The sequence below is a fragment of the Heliangelus exortis genome, chromosome 4, assembly GCF_036169615.1.
Source record: "Heliangelus exortis chromosome 4, bHelExo1.hap1, whole genome shotgun sequence".
Classification (NCBI taxonomy): domain Eukaryota; kingdom Metazoa; phylum Chordata; class Aves; order Apodiformes; family Trochilidae; genus Heliangelus; species Heliangelus exortis.
In genome coordinates, this window is record NC_092425.1 from 24,370,608 (window position 1) to 24,386,709 (window position 16,102).

At 40.9% G+C, this 16,102-nt stretch overlaps 1 protein-coding gene across 1 annotated transcript in view; it reads right to left on the reverse strand.

The window, feature by feature from the left end:
* Window positions 1-12,848, reverse strand: part of MICU3 (mitochondrial calcium uptake family member 3) — a 49,685-nt gene extending 36,837 nt beyond the window's left edge. Inside the window, exon 1 of the mRNA XM_071743455.1 lies at window positions 12,426-12,848. Coding sequence (XP_071599556.1) covers window positions 12,426-12,707 — 282 coding nt within the window. The 5' untranslated portion in view covers window positions 12,708-12,848. The remainder of the gene's footprint in view (window positions 1-12,425) is intronic.
* Between the last annotated feature and the right edge of the window lie 3,254 nt (window positions 12,849-16,102).

The following is a 16,102-nucleotide window of genomic DNA, read 5'->3' on the forward strand; positions in this document are numbered from 1 at the left end:
GTTGCCTAATGAAAGGCAACAAGTAGTACATGGTTTAACTAACGTCTGTTTTCTTTTAAAAACTGCAAAAACAGCCAAAGACATTTTGTTTTTCATAGAAGCAGCTAAAGAGAAAGAGAAGTTGGGAGATCTCTGCAGTTTCTGTTCTCTAAAGGATAACAGTCCTCAACTAGAAATGGAAATTGGTTTTCCAAAGCCTTTCTAAGAATAGGTTTCAGATTTCAGCAATTAGGAGCAAAGGCAGTCAAAAATCTAGGTTCACTTTCCTTCTGCTTTCTAAACAAAGTCCTTTAAATATAAAACATTTGTAAGACTACCACACTGAAACAAAATGTTACGGACTCAGTTGTAGCTAAGAGATTAAACTATGTTTGCAAAACAGTCGCATTAAAAGTGAATGTGTTCAGAAAAGCCAAACACTTTCTATTTGGAAAAAAAAATAAACCACGTATAAACACAATGTAAGGGAAGACTTACAAGTTCTTAATTTTATATATGGGAATCTTTTTTATAGTTTTCAAATGATTACCAAATTAAATATGGGGAGGAAAAAACCAACATCTACAAGCCAGATCTACACACTCATCTTAGAATGACAGGAAAAAGCTGTATTCTCTTCTGACATAACCAATTTTGTTCAAGCCAAAATATTTGTGTCCTATCTCTCTGTTTAAATATTATGGTCCTAATGATCCTTCAGCAGTCCAGTGGCATTCAAGGTATGCCTTCATGTGGGATTTACACAACTCAATCGTTTTGGCAGAGCTTGTAGCAACATAACTGATTATCCCTATACTTGAATGTAATATAATCTATCTTGTTTTTGATATATATATTATTTTATCACTATTACAAACATGCTTTTGAATACATGCAGGTAGCAAGCATGAGTAATACAGCAGTACTTCTGGAAAGTCAATTTCAGCAAAGAAACTGCTTCAAGGCCGTATTACATGTGTAGGATGTATAATGAATTGTAATCAGTCATAATCAATCATACACGATCAGGAGAACCTGTAGATAATGTATCACTCAAGAAGCATCATCTTAGTTTTGATCACTTACTATTTGAAGAGCATGTTGAGATTCTTTGCTCTCAAGAAACTCATGCTGTCTCAGGTACTGCTGCTTAATACTGCGCTCGAGACACTTAGAAAAGCATTTGCTAAATTCTCAGACACATATTACAACATTATCTTAAGTACTCAACGCTACTCTAAGTATAAAATAACATACCACAAACATGGAATTTTCAAGACATGCTTAAACTTAGTTCATGCCAGTACACAAGAATAAACCCCTTAATTTCTACCTTGTTTTAGCTAATATAGTTTCCTCTGATTATACAGCAATGCCAGTATTTCACCCTCTGGTACTTTATGCTCATTTTTCCAAGCACCAAACCAGATAAGGCACCTGGTGTGATTGAGAACTTTTTGTCTTGCTGGTGTTACTCTTTAGCCAGGCAAGTGCCTGGATCTACCCCACAAGAGCTGTTATTCGTTTCAAAACCTAGAGCACAGGAATTTGCAGCTTACAGAAAAGAAAATACCACCTGCTCCAGCAGCAGGCTCCACCTACTTCAAGTGATCAGAAAACTGCAGGCTTAAGCATAGTTTTATTCTTACAAATACCACCTTTTTTTTTTAAACTCTGTGGTTTTATCTGAAATAATCAAAACAAGTTGTTTCTGCTGATGACCAAATGTATTTTCAAACAAAAGTACACAGGAGTTAACATGTATTAGATCACTGATTCATGCACTACATGCCCAAATATAAACGAGGCTGCAGAAGACTCCAGACACACACTTTAGCAAACTGACAAAACCAGATTTGGGAGTAATGTTATTTTTGTCTTATTTTCTTATCCACAGCTTTCCTTCTTCTATTACTGCTTACCAATCTACCTAACATACAGCCACTTTTAATACTTGTGTAAAAACTTTAATTATTAGGAACTAATCAATGAAAAGCCAAGCCTTTCCAAATTATGACCTCAATTTGCACCTCTTTATTAATTTAAGAAACTCATCTCAACACAAAACTATAGAACACCTCCTGTTTTCCCTAACATCAGCAGATCACAATTCAGTGAGGCAAGTATGAGAACTGTGTGATACCAATTGGTCTGAACTGATTCATTTCATATTTACGTCCACGTTAGGCAACCTTATTGTATCAGCATTAGTATCAACTCCAATGGACATATGAACAAGACACAGAGAAAGCAGATGCTGAATAATACCTGAGGGAAGGAACAGGATTCAAGAAGATTTCAGTTTCTATTTGAAGCTTCAAAAGAAACTTTTTTCCAGACTAAGTCTCTCTGTAATTATCAACATTCTTAAAAACTTTCATGAAAGTAAATCTCTTTGACAAACAAAAGAGGAGATTTTTTTATGCTTCTGTTTACTAATCCTTCTGGCAATCCTGCCTACAAATTGCTATGATCTTGTATTATGTCATGGTTCTCTGCCTTTTGAAAACTGGACAGGGCCATTTTCTTCACGCAGAAATTCACAAATCTCCCAAGAGCAGTATTATCTTAGTTTTAAGCATGGCAGGTTAGCTCTCATTAGCACTAGTACACCAACCCACTTTATTAGTACAACTTATAGGGTGAAAAAAAAACTTAATAGGTGAAAACAAGAAGCTAGCTGGCAGCCAGAACTTTCATCCTTCCAACTTCACAACTCATGAAGTGAATAAAAACTGTCAAGGTGGAAGACCATCAGCATTCATGGACAATATATTATCTTTTTCCTAGTTTAAAAAAAAAATCCAGATTATTAGCTGTAATCAAACAGCTAATGGTTATCATCCTTCTGCCCTTCCTCCCTAGAACTCTGGTACCTTGTTGCTCTATTTCACCTCCCATCCCCTGTCCTCCTGTGCCATACCTGTGCAGAAGCAATGCAGAGGGAACACAACACCTTTTTGGGATGCTTTTATTCACAGTCTCGGCTTCCATCTGCCTTCAGCAAAACCAAAAGAGGCTCTCCTAAGCTCATGTTAAATAATGGCCCATTTTCTTGCTTTTCCCCAATACAGAAATGTATATACACATACCTAATTCTCACACAGAGGAGATATTTCAAAGCACTTTCTAAAATGGATTAAATGGATTCTGCACTTACATGCCAACCTCCATGAGAAAAAGGAAACAGAGGGAAACATTTCCCATAAGAAAGTCCATTTTATCAAAAGAAGTTAGGTAAAAATAAACTTGTAGACAATCTAGTAATTTGGCAGGGTAATTCTCTGAATGAAGAGCATTGCATTTATTATGTGTGATTCTATAAATCAATGCTGCAAGCCTTCATTTAGACAGCCTAAAATATCTGGGAAAAGCCCCCAAAGTTTCAGATTTATTGTAGAAATGAAAATACAATAATAATGCTCTCTCATGAACACATTTCAAGGACTTAATATATTTTCTTAATAACTGTTTTCTCAAAATACTGCGTTTAGAGAGGGCCCCTCAAAGGTACAATAACACCACCATGTGTCTTACAGAGCAGCAGTCTTTTAGATGAAAGTCTTTGTTATGGGCACTCAACATTTTTAAGTCAATCAACTTTGAAAGTATTCTGTGCAGACCCTCTTCTAGAGTGACACTCCTTCTTATTTTCTTCCTCTATTCACAGCAAAAACTTGGGTGAAGAAAATCTAGGCCTCCAATTGAGCAAAACTAGTGTTCAAAACTCACTGTCATTTTGGGTTAAACTTTCATGTACTGTGTCTATCAGTGTAGAAAATGCAAAAGGTCCCCAAAATCTGGTGCTCTCACCAAAGGCTTCCACATACTGCTCAAACTTCCTTGAAGCATGGGTTAATCTCCATTCCTGACCCCATGTTTGTTATGCCCTTCCAGTATGTAAGGCCTTCCAGTGAAATCCTTGCAATAACTATCCAGTGCCAGGGCATGGCCTAACACAGGAAATAAGCTCAGAAAGTTACACTAAAATAACTAATCTTTTGCAGTAGTTATGACCACAAACTATTTGAAAACATCCATAAGTGGTAATGATATGGCTCAGGTTCAGTGGAAGTAAAGTGCAGAAGATAACACATGACATCATTACCCTTTCTATTAAAAAACACAGAAGAAACATTCAAGTATTAACTCTCATATTACATTAAGTCAGTAACATGGTAGTTTTATTCTATGACAAAAGATTTAGTTTCCCATAGAGATATGCTTAAATGCTAGATGCAGGATTTTTTCTCTTGAAAATTATAAAAACTGATGCTTTCAAGCTCATAAGGCTCTTCAGAACTGATCTGAGAGAGTCCATTAGCAAAACACAGAAAAAACCTCCATCTTCCAGATTCTGAGGATATCTACAAATAATACAAAATATTTTACAAAACATATAGGTAGAAATATACATGCTGTGTGTGCATGCATGTAAGACAAAAAGATCCAACAGTATCACATAAAACCCCACAACTTTGATGTGTTCCAAGTCAAGTCAGTACTCTCTTGCTTTTCCAACTGAAATAAAGTTGAGACTATTTTAGCTAAGGAGGCCAACATCTACTACTAAAAGTCCCTTTTGCTTGCAGTCAAAAATATGTTGTTACAGTAGTTTAATCTCTAACTAATTTATTTCAAGTGAGTGAGTTTCTTTGAATTTTTGCTTGCAAAGTAATCTGTCTTCCATCAATGAGAAACTGTGCAAATGATTAAAATAAAAAAGGTTTTCAAAGCAATGCTGTTCCTTACTTCCTTCGTTTATATTTGACTTCAGGCTTATTTAATATGCTCCCATGTAGATAAAAGTAGCAGAATTTTGTTTTCATGCTGGGTGGCCAAAAGGTTAAACGTCAAGTTCCCAGTGTGGGAAAATCCCAATGCAGACGAAACTGTTTTGATGCTTGCAGAAGTTATATTTCTAGCAGACTACTTAGATGTAGTGCAGCCAACAATTCTGTTAGTTGATTCTGCTTCACTAAGATAAGGACATTATTGTATCAAAACATTTACGAGTATAGGAACACGGAATGTGTTTAAAATGCTGTAAAAAGGGCCTTGTTAAAATACAATTCTGTTACAGGAAATCCAGGAAAACCTTGACAAGGTTTATCTGTAAGCACAGCTATTCCAGAAAACCTCCAAAATAACTACTATGCTAAAATATTTTTCAACAGTCCTTCTTCCATTAGTTTCACAAGGAAGTTACTTAACCTCTAGCAGTTCTTCAATAAGCTTCAGATATGATGTATATCCCTCTATACAGGTCCAATGCTTCACTGCATAAGACCAAAACATGCCAATGGCTGGATCTATCTCCCTCAAACTCACACCATCCTTTTCTAATGTCCCAATGAACACAGCATGAATGCTGAGAGGTAAATCTTACTTCCCCTTCAGTATGCTTCTCACTACAGCTGTCTGGCAAGCATTCTTTTAAGGACCATGTCAGTGATCTTCAGATGTCAACAGCCAAAGAGCCAACGAGCATCTTCCTACATTTGGCAATTGACCTGTGATGTGAAATACACAATGGTTTTGCAGTTTCTTTAAAAAAGATCCTGTATGCACCTTGTGGAAGGGCATCTTCTTTGAGCAGGGAGGACAGTCTCCTCCCTAGGGGAGTTTGCCTTACTTTTTTGGAGTTAAAGTCCCGTTCTTCATTTCACAGAGCTGGCAATCCATGATGTAATCCACTTTGAAAAGTGCTGCTACAAACAAACTCGACCTTTTGTGTATTTTCACAAAGAGGGAGTTTGACAGTACTGCTGAGATATTAGAAAAAAAACCTCTGGAAACATCCAAACTATGCAGCTTCCTTTTCCTGGAAATGAGTGTGCCTTCAAGAACTGCGATAAAGCCCATATTCTGTGTCTGCCCCTCCCTGTCTCCCTTTCACTGGGTACATCACCTCTGAAGGAAGTGACTCGCAGACAATATTTCATAAAAATAAAGACCTGGAATTCACTACCTTTACACAATGACAACTTGGTTCTAGAAAAGATCTTGTAACACAGAGGCATCACTGGTATTTCCCAGACCATTTTAATAAGATTTACAAATGACACTGGAATTTCGGAAGTAAGAAACATGAAAGCAAGGAACTAGAAGACAAATATTATTATATTTATTAATTATTCTTAGGAATTCTGACATTGGATTATGTTTTTTCTGAAATTTCTGTATTCCTCTGGGAAAAAACCACAATACAAAGCTGTTTTGACAAGGTAAACACTTCATAAGAAGTACATTGGATAAGGGCTATTCTTGGGTCAATACTGTTCTCAGTTGTTAGTACAGAGAATCTGTATCAAAGTCATAGCTCTTTCAAAGAGTTTCCTGCTCTACATAAGCATCTCCTAGACTTTAGAGGAGCTGTCTATTGGTAGAGTTCTCCAAAACCTTCAGACAGAAAAAAAAAAATAAAATAAAGCAGCTCTGAGTGCAGAATTTTACTGTTCTGAAATGCTATGCAGCAGCAATGCTGAAATCAAAACTGTTGTGTTATTATAATGTTGCTCCAAGTAATCACATATAAACCCCTGGTCGTTAGGACTGAATTGGTTTGAGAAAGCACCTGGGAAAAGGGGATCCTATAGGAAGCTTAGCTTCATGCTGCTTCTGTAAAAAATCATACTCTTTAGCAGCACATCTCCAATGGTATGTTTGTTCAAGCAAGAATATTTGTTTGTACTGACCAGATGACACTTATCTGTTCAAAAAGTTTCCCACACCATGACCCCATATTGCTGATATGTACCAAAGCTTACTTGACTTCTAGCAAATGGCAACTTCTTATTATTCACCTGTATATAAATTTACAAGTATGTTGCTCATCAGGCTTCCCACTGTTTCACAGGACAGGGAGAAAGATCTGGAGAACTTTCCAACCCTGTTTATGTAAGAGACTCATAGGTTTTTTTCAGATGCTCTGAAATGATGTCCCTCATTTCTGAACTGGTCAAGAATGGGAAAGTGTCCCACCAACATCTGTGTAATCATCAGTGTTAGACCTGGAAACTAAAAGGCCTTTTAAAATCCGTAAATAATGGATGCCAGCAGTACAGTTATCAAGGTATATATGATAATATTACATTCTTAAATAGTCCATCACTACTGCCAAACATTATTTGGACTCAGTGGCAGCATCTGAATAAATACAATTTCTAGGATACTAAACTGGGCCCAGAACAACTCTTGAGATACTTTCACAGGCCATACAAACATTACAAACTGCAACAAGTGTTTCTCTTTGAAAGTCAAGAATTAAACTAGGATAACACTGACCCACCCACTCTTTTTTTTTTTAATTTTTTTTTTTTTTTATTTAGGGAGATCATAAACCTATTCTGCCGTCTGCTGGAGCTGCCGAGGTGAAACACAAAGGTAATTCCACTTATTATGCTTTTATAAAAATTCATCTCAAGAAATAAGGAAGACATGAGAATTTAACACTACATGTGTACTGGGATAGTTAACTTTTTTGGCGGGGATAGTTAACTTTCTTCACAGTAGCTGATAAGTTTTGGAACTGTGAGCAAAACAGTATTGATAACATAGAGATGTTACAGCTATTGCTGAGCCAGGCCTGCACAGTCATGGACTGTTCTGCTTACACTGTCACACCAACAAGTAGGCTGGGGATGTGCAAGCTGGGAGGGGATACAGCTGGGGCAGTGACCCCAACTGACCAAAAGGATATTCCATATCACACAATAATATGGTCATCAATAAAAGCTTTGGGGAAGAAGGAGGAAGGGGAGGGGACATTCAGAGTGATGGCATTTGTCTTTCAAAGTCACCCTCACGTGTGATGGAGCCCTTGCTTCCCTGGAAAAGGCTGAAACCTGACTGTTGATGAGAAGCAGTGAATTAATACCTTGCTTTGCTTTGCTTGCTCACGCAGCTTTTGCTTCATATCTTTATAGAATCATAAAATAATTTGGCTTAGAAGGGACCTCTAAAGGTCATCTAGTCCAACCCCCCTGCAGTAAGCAGGGACATCCTCAGCTAGATCAGGTTGCTCAGAGTCATGTCAAGCCTCACCTTGAATATCACCAGGGATGAGGCCTCAGATACCTCCCTGGGCAACATGCTCCATTTTTCCACTACCCCCATGGTAAAGAACTTTTTCCTAACATAATCTAAAACTACTCTTCTCTAATTTAAAACTATTGCCCCTCACCCTATCACTACAAGTTCTTGCAAACAGTCCACCTCCAGCCTTCCTGACAGTGCTGTTGGGCCTCCCCAGAGCCTTCTCTTCTCCAGGCTGAACATCCCCACCTCCCTCAGCCTGCCTTCCTAGGAGAGGTTTCAGCCCCCTGACCATTTTCATAGTCCTCCTCTAGCCCCACTCCACTAGGTCCATATCCTTCTTGTATTAAAGGCTCCAGAGCTGGATGGAGGTGAGATTTTACCAGCACAAAGTGGCAGAATCAGCTCTCTTGCTCTGCTGGCCAAGCTTCTTTTGATGCAGCCCAGGATGCTATTGGCTTTCTGTGCTGCAAGCACGCACTGTTGGCTCATGTCCAGCTTTTCATCTCTGGGCTGCAAGGGCACACTCTTGGCTCATGTCCAGCTTTTCATCCACCAGCACTCACTCCTTTTCTGCAGGGCTGCTTTATAAAACCTCATCCCAAGCCTGCACTGATAGTGTGTATTGTTCTGACACAGGTGTGGGTCCCTGCTCTTGGTCTTGTTGAATTTCATGAGTTTCACCTGGGCCCACCCCCCAAGTCTGTCCAGGTTCTTCTGGATGATATCCTGTCCCTCTGGCCTATTGACAGCACCACTCAGCTTGGTGTCATCTGCAGGCTTTCTGATGATGCACTCAATGCCACTGTCTATATCATTGATAAAATTATTAAACAGTACAGGTCCCAGTACAGTCCCTTATCCATGGATGTAGTTACCCTATCACAGAAAGCCACTAGATTTGTCAGGCAGCATTTGCCCTTAGTGAAGCCATTTTGGCTGTCTTGGATCACCTTCCATGTGCCTTCTAGGAGAAACTGCTCCATGATCTTCTCAGGCACAGAGTTGAGGCTGACGGGTTGGTAGTTCCCAGGGTCCACTTTAGTACCCTTTTTAAAAATGGGTGTAATGTGTCCCTTCTTCCAGATTACCAGGGGTTATCTCAGCCCATGGGCTGTATCACTTTTACCCTTCCAATTCTCTCCTATTCTATTGTGAGGGGGTGAGCAAGTGGCTGTGTGGGATTGTGGGATGGCTGCTGGCCAGGGTTAAACCCCAAAAATATGGATGAGACAGCCAAAGCTATCTTGAATATTCTTGAAATTTTTCAGTATCTGAATATTTTACATTATAATGCTGTTTTCAGTTATAAATTCATCATGTATTAACCATGAAAAATGAAATTATCCATTATCAATTAATACTTCAGAGTAGATTTTCTGAATGGAACAAAAAAATGTGGAAGGAGATATATTTTGTTTTGCTCACATTTGAACATTTTAAAATTCTTTAAAATTCCACTTTTTAAAGGAAAAGATTTCAGGATTTGCAAGGGCTGGTCACACTAGTCTTTAGTGTCAGGACTGGTTGTGTTTTTAGTGGTTGTTCTGTTACAAAGTAAGTTATGAGCCTGTGCAAACTGCCACCCCAAAATACTCCTTTTCTTAGCCAAGTACCCCAAAATTTCAACCTACAATAATGGTCACTCCAGATCAGAGCCTCAGGGTGATGCAAGAAACATTCTGTGCAACTGCTTCCACCAGTATCTCTATAGCAATAAACTGAGAGCAGAAATGCCACCTGCTTCTTGCTTCCAATATTCCAAGAAAATAGTAATCTGGGAAAAGCATCCTGCTGGACAGAAGAATAAAGAAGCAACATGCAAACAAAAATATTAAGATGAAATAGAAAAGTCTGGATTGAATGGAAGGAAGGAAAAAAAAGATGTTGCATGATTTGCTTGGGTGGAATGAAAAGCAGATTGAGACTGGAAATGAAATGGGGAGCCAAGGGAAGAGGAGGAATGACAAACCTAGAAAGCCCCAAGAAACGATGTTAAACTTGGTGCATCAGGAATAAAGCAGACATGCCTTCAACTTCTCCTTGACCTTCCAAAAGTAGATGAAGAAGATCCCACAATACTTGAGCCTCATCATTCTTGTTGGTCAGTACATGACAGAATCCTAAAAGCCTCCTAGCAAGAGGTGCACCACATTTTAATCAAACTCATGTATACAGAATCAGCAGATTGTCATTCTCCAGACATTCTAAACACACTCTGCAGCAGATCCAAGAGCTCCTACCTTGATCCTAATGACACTGACACTTCTATGACTTTTCATGAAGCAGTTTTCTACTTCAAAGGTTACTATGTTTTCTAAACTGTTAGACACTATTAGGGTGATAAGTCCAGCACTTAAAATCAGGAATTCAAAAAGCTATTGTCACTCAAGCAACATTAATTCAGCTTTTTAATAAAGGACATTACAATAGAGTATCATTGCAGAATACCATGAATACCATACAATATGATTTGAACACAGTATTTGCATCCTTTTCTTCCCTTGGAAGACACCTCTTGGGGTATTTCAGAAATCTGTAATGAAAGAATTGGTGCTCATCACAGGTCTACAGGGCAAACATAAGTGGAGTACAGATCACAGGTGGAGTTCATGGTCAAAGTACTTCTGGTAGTTCACAAGCTAGATTCAAAACCAAACTACAGTCTCTCCCTTTTGTCCCACAAGCCCTTCTCCAGCACTGCAGTCAGTAATAAAAAAAAGTACAGGAAACCACTACCTCAGAAAAATTTCTACAGCTAGAAGTTTTGGGGGCTTCAACCAGAAAGGTATTTTTCCAAGGATGCCAAGTGCTCAGATCTGCAATTTGAAATCAATGAGACCACTTGTTCAAAACCAAAAAATTGCAACATAAAGTTAGCATTCTGAGATGTCAGTCTGTGCACTTAGTCTGACCACAAAAATTGAGTGGTCATATTTCAAATCTTCTACTGTGTAAATGGAAAAATTAATTAATTAGAGCCCTTTTCCACATAAAAACATGAAGCCAAGTATGGTATTCCTTTTCTTTCCCTTTTTTCCACCTGGTGTCTGCCTTTGAAAAATAGTCTGTTTATACATAGAAGATAAGTTTTATTAAACATTTATTCAAATATAACCACAATCCTGACTCTGCAACCTCAACACTTTTAGAGTGGTGTGTGAAAATTAAGGGTTACACATCACACTAGATTTATTGACCTTACAAGGCTGCAGCAGCCATATTTCCCTTGAAAGGAGACTGAGAACCAAGATTCAGTAATTAAAACAGTGTGAAGTTATGCCAAATCAGAACAGAATGGAAGGCTGAAAGTTTGTCTTTGGTCCTCTGGGCCATAGTAACACTTTCAAGACAACAAATAACTGAATAATCAAAACTATCTGACTCAATTTCCCTTCATAAAGTATGCCACCAACATAATCTGCCTTGTGGCTAACAACTCTGGGCAAAAGGGCTAACAGGATTCATCCTGAAGCTCAAGGTCTCCATTGCAAAAATGTAGATCCTCTTCCATACATAAGATAAACTTTATCTACAGAAATTAGGCCATTTGCACCACGCATTTCCAGTCCTGGCAGATACCATCTTAACATATGCCTAACCTATTGACGTTTTTAAAACTACCTAATTTTTTATTGAAACACCACTGCTGTTACCATATGTTACATTTGGCACTGTGAAGAAGTTTCTCCCTATCACCGGAAACTTCATTTTTCAGGTTCCCATCAACTACTTTTGTTACCCATAGTTCAGCAAGCACCATTTTTACTGAATTAGTACAACTGAAGCATTACTTATTTGCACCAGGTGCCACACCATTGCTTCTTATGAAGCTCTGCATAAACCTTTCACTCTACGTAAGTTTTCATATTAGAAAGATAACAGTACTACACACAAAGAAGCTGAGGTTTGCATTATCAGTAGGAACTCAATTTGCACAATAATATTTTCTATTAAAGAAAGACTTGATTGGGGCAGCTCTAGAGGCGAAAAGCTGAGCAAGACACCCACAGTTTACATGCAGCAGCGCAGCGCAGGCCTGCAATGACGCTGCCTACCACGACGCTTCAGTGACAGCTCTCCCGATACAGGACAGGTGACAGACTCCTGCCTCTGCCCCCGGGGGCCCTACCCGCTCAGCCTGCCCGGCCTCCCAGCGCAGGGGCCGGCTCCACACAGGGTCACCTCTGGGAGACAGCCCGCGCCGCCGCCCCGCAGCGACATCTCCACAGCGAAAGGGCGGGGAGCGACGCTGCTCCATCCCCGCCGGCTCCCCGGCCACCTGACACCGCCCGGCGGAGCCGCCGGCAGCGCCGAGCGGGGCAGGGAGGGAGGGAAGGAGGCCTCGGGATGGGGGCGAGAGGCCGCCGGGCCTTAGGTCAGGAGGGGCGCGGCGCGCACACACCTACCGTCTCCTTGGCAGCGGCCGCCACGGGGATGGGGAGCAGCGCCCGTGCCCCGCTCAGCTCGGTGGCTGCCGGCTCCCGGGAGGGCTCCCGCCGCCGGTCGGACAGCCGGTACCCCATGTAGCCGACCAGAGCTCCCCCCGCCGCCCAGCCCAGCTCCCGCCGCCAGCGCCTCAGCCCCGCCGCCCCGGTCCCGCAACCGGCCCACAGCCTCCGCGTCGGCTGCGCACCGGGCGCGGGGCCCAAACGGCGACGCCAACGCAAGAGGGTGCGCAGAGCGGCCATGGCCGCCGCTCCGCCCCAGCGACAGACGGACGGAGCCCCCGGGGGTGCCGGCAGAAGCCTCGCGAGAAGCGGGGCAGGGGTGGGGAAGCGAGAGGCCCCCTCAAGTCCCCGCCCCGCACCACCGGCACCGCCGCCCCGGAACCGCCGGCCCAGCGGGTGCCGGGGCCCAGCAGCCCGACCAATGGCCTCCAGGCGAGGGTGGAGGTACCGGGTCCCGGCCTGAGTGCGGGTGGCGGCACCCCCTGGTTGTCCCCGAGAGCAGCCGTGGGTCGCGCCCAGCCCTCGGGACAGGCAGCAGCAGGCAGCGGGACGTAGCGGGCTGCAGCCAAGGCAGTGGAGAGACGGAGTGGTTGGACCAAATGTAGAGAACGGGCACGGAGCTGAATCCAGCAGTGTCAGACAAAGTGCCTGCGAAGTGTGATGCTTTGAACCTGAAACTCCTCCGTGAGCCTCGCTGCAGTTTGTGTGTGCTCAGAGCCGTGTTGCAGAGCCTAACCCTGTAATTTCGTAGTCTACACCCTCCGTTAATAAGTATTTGCAGAAACCTGGAAGCCATAGCTTAGGGTAAGGAAGAGCTTCCCACCATTCCTCGTTTAACACAAAATCCCGAAGGCTGGAGGTGACTGCAGCATCAAGATTGCTCACTGTTTTACTTCTAAGGCTTTATTAAAAACATCAGTTGATCCTAGTTATCCTTACTTAGAATGAAGATTTTTGCAACTCCATCAATCCTGTAAAATCTGGTAATATCCCAGCCCATTTCCAAAGCCTCCCAGTCTCTTGGTGCTTACTCAATATGCAGCTGAAACTAAAATCATTGTTTCAGATAAAGTGAAATTCAACAGCAGTGTCCATTATACTGACACTTGGCATGTTAAATATTTAGATTTTTAAATTTCCTGAAAGCTCACTATATCTTGGTGGACTATTCCATTAGTTTTGAACTGTGCTGTGAAGTGTCCATAAGAGGCGCTTTTGTCCCACGTGGATCAGTTTTTAGAAACTAAATGTGAAACAGGGAGCTAAACATCATACCAAGACAGAGTAATGCTTTCCATTACCATTCTTAGACTGATCTAGATAATCATGGCTAGGGTTGGAAGGGACCTTAGAGATTATCTACTTCTAAACCCCCAGCATGGGCAGGGACATCTCCCACTAGACCAGGTTGCTCAGTGAGCCTTCTGTTTAATCGGTTACTGCATAGTTGCATTGGGACCACATTTAAGTACCTGATTCCCTAAGTACCAGTAGTCTAGAAACTTCTGCTTTCCCCAGGTCCACCTGACCTCTCCCTTCAGCACCTCTCGCAGCACCTCAAATTCCCAGAGAAGAGGGATTCTCCTGGTCCCTATTTCAAGCGTATTTGCTCTTCACACGTGATGAATCACACATGTGATCACACATGTGATGTCAGGTGTGAAGGGACCTCAAGGATCATCTGGTCCAACCCTTCTAATATTATTGTTTGTATGGTATGTCTCAGCACCCCATTGAGCTGAGAATTCAAACTTTCCAAAGTGGGGGACTCCACCACTTCCCCTGGGAGACCATTCCAATGTCTGACTGTCTGCATAGTGAAAAATCTTCCACTTATATTCAAGCAGATTCTCCCCAGGAGCAACTTGTGCCCATTGCCCCTTGTCTTGTCAATGTAACAATTGTTCATAATGATCTCAGATTGTGTTATCTCCTACCCTTTTGTATTCTTGTGTTAAGAGGCCTTGTGTTAAGTTTCCTTGTTGGGAAACAACAGGCATTTGCTATGTCAGCAAGATCTCCTCTAAGTATTCTTAGGATGGCTCCAGGCACCCTCCTTAGCCTAACCAAGCACTAGTTAAAGACCAGTTGTTAAAAATGTGCATGTTCATTTGTCCCTACCTGGTGCTGGTGGGCAACAGGCCTTGTCAGGCATGGCATGTTATGGCATTCTCTGTGGTAAAATCTGCATTGCCACGTATATTACCTTGAAACTTCATAAGCTGTACACAAAGATGTCAAATGACAGCACACCTTGTAGCATTATTTGCAATGGTCAGGTGCAGCCTCACTCTTTTTCTTTTTAATATAAATACATTCTTTCCAAGTTTCAGAGAGTTTACTTGTTTTTTATCCAAAATCTTTTGTGACTGTATGGTACTATTAACAAGATTTCAGAAAATATCAAACCATAACTCACTGTAGTAGTTTTCTGACATTCCCATGCATTTTCAATTTCTAAGAAACTTCTCAGTGGTTATTATACTATATCAAGGAAGAAGTGTGGCCATGTTGGTCAAGTGACAATCTGACAAATCTTGTGACTGTAAGCATGGCCAAGTCAAATTAACTCAGAGCTATGGCTGGAAAGGCAAGCATCTGAGATGAATGATGTTATGAGTTATTGTATCTCTTTCAACATTCTATAATAACTCAAGTAATTCCCTTGAGCTCATAATTGCCATCTGTTAAAAACTATCAGTTCTGTTCATTTTTTGTGTGTACTGCTTTATTTATAAATACTCCATATGTATGCTTCCCAACCAAAAGTCTTGTCTTCAAATCTGAGCTACATCTCTGTACTAAATGATAAAGACCAATGTTTAGATGTCAAGACAATAGTCTCAGATGCTTAGCATGACTGAAACTCAAGCATTTCTCCTACAATTACATGACTAAGTGTACAATCTGAAAAATCTTGTAGAACACAGCCGTATCTTTTAGGTTCTTGTTGCCTCATTAGGAGACATCATTCAACAATACAACTATCTTTTAAAAATAGTCTCATTTTTCCATTTGATTGGAAAAGAAGCCACTTTTTGTCAATGTAGTGCCCCAAAGTAAACCTGTTTGCTATATGACACATCAGTCACCTAAAGTGTAGACATGAGCCATGAGTTATCTTCCTGTTCACATTGCTTCCCCTGAAATTGGTTAGCCACATTTTAATGACTTTTCAGTAACACCTTTAGGCTAATCCTTTTTTCACTTCAAAACATCTGTAACTACTTACACCTGGGTATGTTAAGACTTCCCTGGTGAGGCGTTTGCTTAGGAACACGAGTGCAATTTATTTGTGCAGCAAGTCAAAAAACATATGCTGTCTGCACATCTTTTGTATGCAGATTTAGAAACCATGTAATTTAAATACATACATTTTTTATCCAGTGATATTCTTACAGAAGTAATATAAAAATTACCAGGTGAGGCATTTGAATATTGATACATGTGGAAATGTATATATGTGTGGAAAAGATCCATTCTCACTGGAAGTAACTGGATGTAAATATGCTCACTGCTCCACTTCTCTATCCTTCTCTGCTTATATTACTCCCGTGTGTCCACAAAATAAAACTAAAAAATAAAACAAGATATGAAGGTGCAAGAAATGTACAACTTTGTTTTCATAGAAAAAA